At 66.0% G+C, this 1,665-nt stretch overlaps 1 protein-coding gene across 1 annotated transcript; it reads left to right on the forward strand.

Moving 5' to 3' along the window:
- Positions 1-43: 43 nt before the first annotated feature.
- Positions 44-653, forward strand: PCP4L1 (Purkinje cell protein 4 like 1; the record flags this gene model as incomplete). The annotated part of the gene is made up of 2 exons (XM_010287047.1): positions 44-98; positions 514-653. Coding segments are annotated over 2 exons (195 nt in total), but the record flags the coding sequence as incomplete, so codon positions are not given.
- Positions 654-1,665: the final 1,012 nt, after the last annotated feature.

Raw genomic sequence — 1,665 nt, forward strand, 5'->3', positions numbered from 1 at the left:
TGGAGGCCCCGTGTCACCCCCGGGCGCCCCTTTCTCTCTGCAGCGCAGCCCCCATGAGTCCCCTTCCGCGGTGGAGGCCCCCGGCGGGCAGGAAGAAGGTGAGGACCCCCGGCACCGGTGGGATGCACTCTTGTGGGGAGCCCCGGCACCGGTGTCACCTCTGTCCCGTGCCCCCAGTGCCTGGCACCTCGCTGGCTGCTCCCATTCCCGGAGTCTCCAGGCTCTATGTCCCCACCGTGGGGGGGCGGTGTGTCTGTGGGACACCCGGATCGATCTAGGGACCCACTCTACCTTTTCCCTGTCCCGTGGTGAGGTGCCCCCCCGGGTGTCCCTGTCCCTTGGGGGGTCGTGGGGGTGCTCCCCTGGGTGTCCCTCACCTGAGGGCTGGTGTGCTGGGGTGCCCCCCTGGGTCTACCCCGCTGTGGCAGGGGCCAGCGTGTTCCCCAGGTGCTGGGGGAGCCTGGGGGTGCCAGGCTGTAACCAGGGCAGCTCCTGCCCTGTCCTGCCCCCCAGCAAAAGGCGGTGAGCCCAAGAAGGTGGAGGAGGAGGAGATCGACATCGACCTGAGCGCGCCTGAGACGGAGAAAGCCGCGCTCGCCATCCAGGGCAAATTCCGCCGCTTCCAGAAGAGGAAGAAGGAGTCGGGGCCCTGAGTGGCTGCAGGGTCCCAGGACCCCCCGCCTGTGGTGGGATGTGGTGGGCGCCCTGCTCTTGCACGTGGGCACGGCCCCATCCTGACCTCCACCGTGCCGGGACTACCCTGTCCTTGGCGAGCAGGGCTGGGGGGCACTCAGCCCTTCCCTACCCCTCGCCCACCCCTGAGCCAGGGCCCTGGGTGAAGCTGGGGGGTCGATGTGGGGGGACACCACTGAGTCCTCTGTCCCCCAGAGTGGAGGTGGCCCTTGTGCGAGGAGGTGGCACGGAAGTCCCCTTTTCCTTGGGGCAGTCCTGACTTTCCTGTCTGTGGCGATGATGCTGGCTGCTGTGGATGGGCTGGGGAGGGACCAGTGCCCCCTGAGTGGGGGGAGCCCCTGTCCCATCCCAAGGGCACTGCAGGGGGGACTTGCTGCAGCCCACCATGGGAAACCAGGGCTCCTCATCCTCGCACTGTCTCCTCCCCACACTCCTGTCATTGTCATGGTCCCCTCACTGGGGGTGCTTTTAGCATGTGTAAAGAATAAACCGTTGGGGAAGAGGAGCTGGGCTGGTGTGTGGTCTGTGGGAGGGGTTGTAGGGACAGTCCTCCTCCCATTGGGACCCCCAGGTGCCCCTTCTCTGGGGAACTGGGGTGGAACCCCCTGTTAAAAGCAGCCCCATGGTGCCCTGGGGCCAGGCTGGGGGGGCTGCGGGCAGGGGTGGCCCTGGGATGTGAGTGGAGGGTTCCCCCCCTCTCCTTGAAACGAGGCCCCTTGGCTGGCACTTTGGGAATGGCCTCAACACCCCAGGATCTCCTGTCACCCCCCTATTTGGGGTTTGCCCCGTGATACTCCACTTAATTTATCGGCTGCCAGGTCTCAGCCCCTGGAGCCTCTGCTGGAGCCGTGGCCTCGTTTCCCATCGGACTGCTCTTTGCAGCGGTGATGAAAGATGCTGCCACTTGCTCCTCTTCCTCGGGGGACGAAGGCCTTGTGGTGCTGTGTCCCTTCAGGCCTCAAAGTTTCGCTC

The sequence above is a fragment of the Phaethon lepturus genome, unplaced genomic scaffold, assembly GCF_000687285.1.
Source record: "Phaethon lepturus isolate BGI_N335 unplaced genomic scaffold, ASM68728v1 scaffold41585, whole genome shotgun sequence".
NCBI classification, from domain to species: Eukaryota; Metazoa; Chordata; class Aves; order Phaethontiformes; family Phaethontidae; genus Phaethon; species Phaethon lepturus.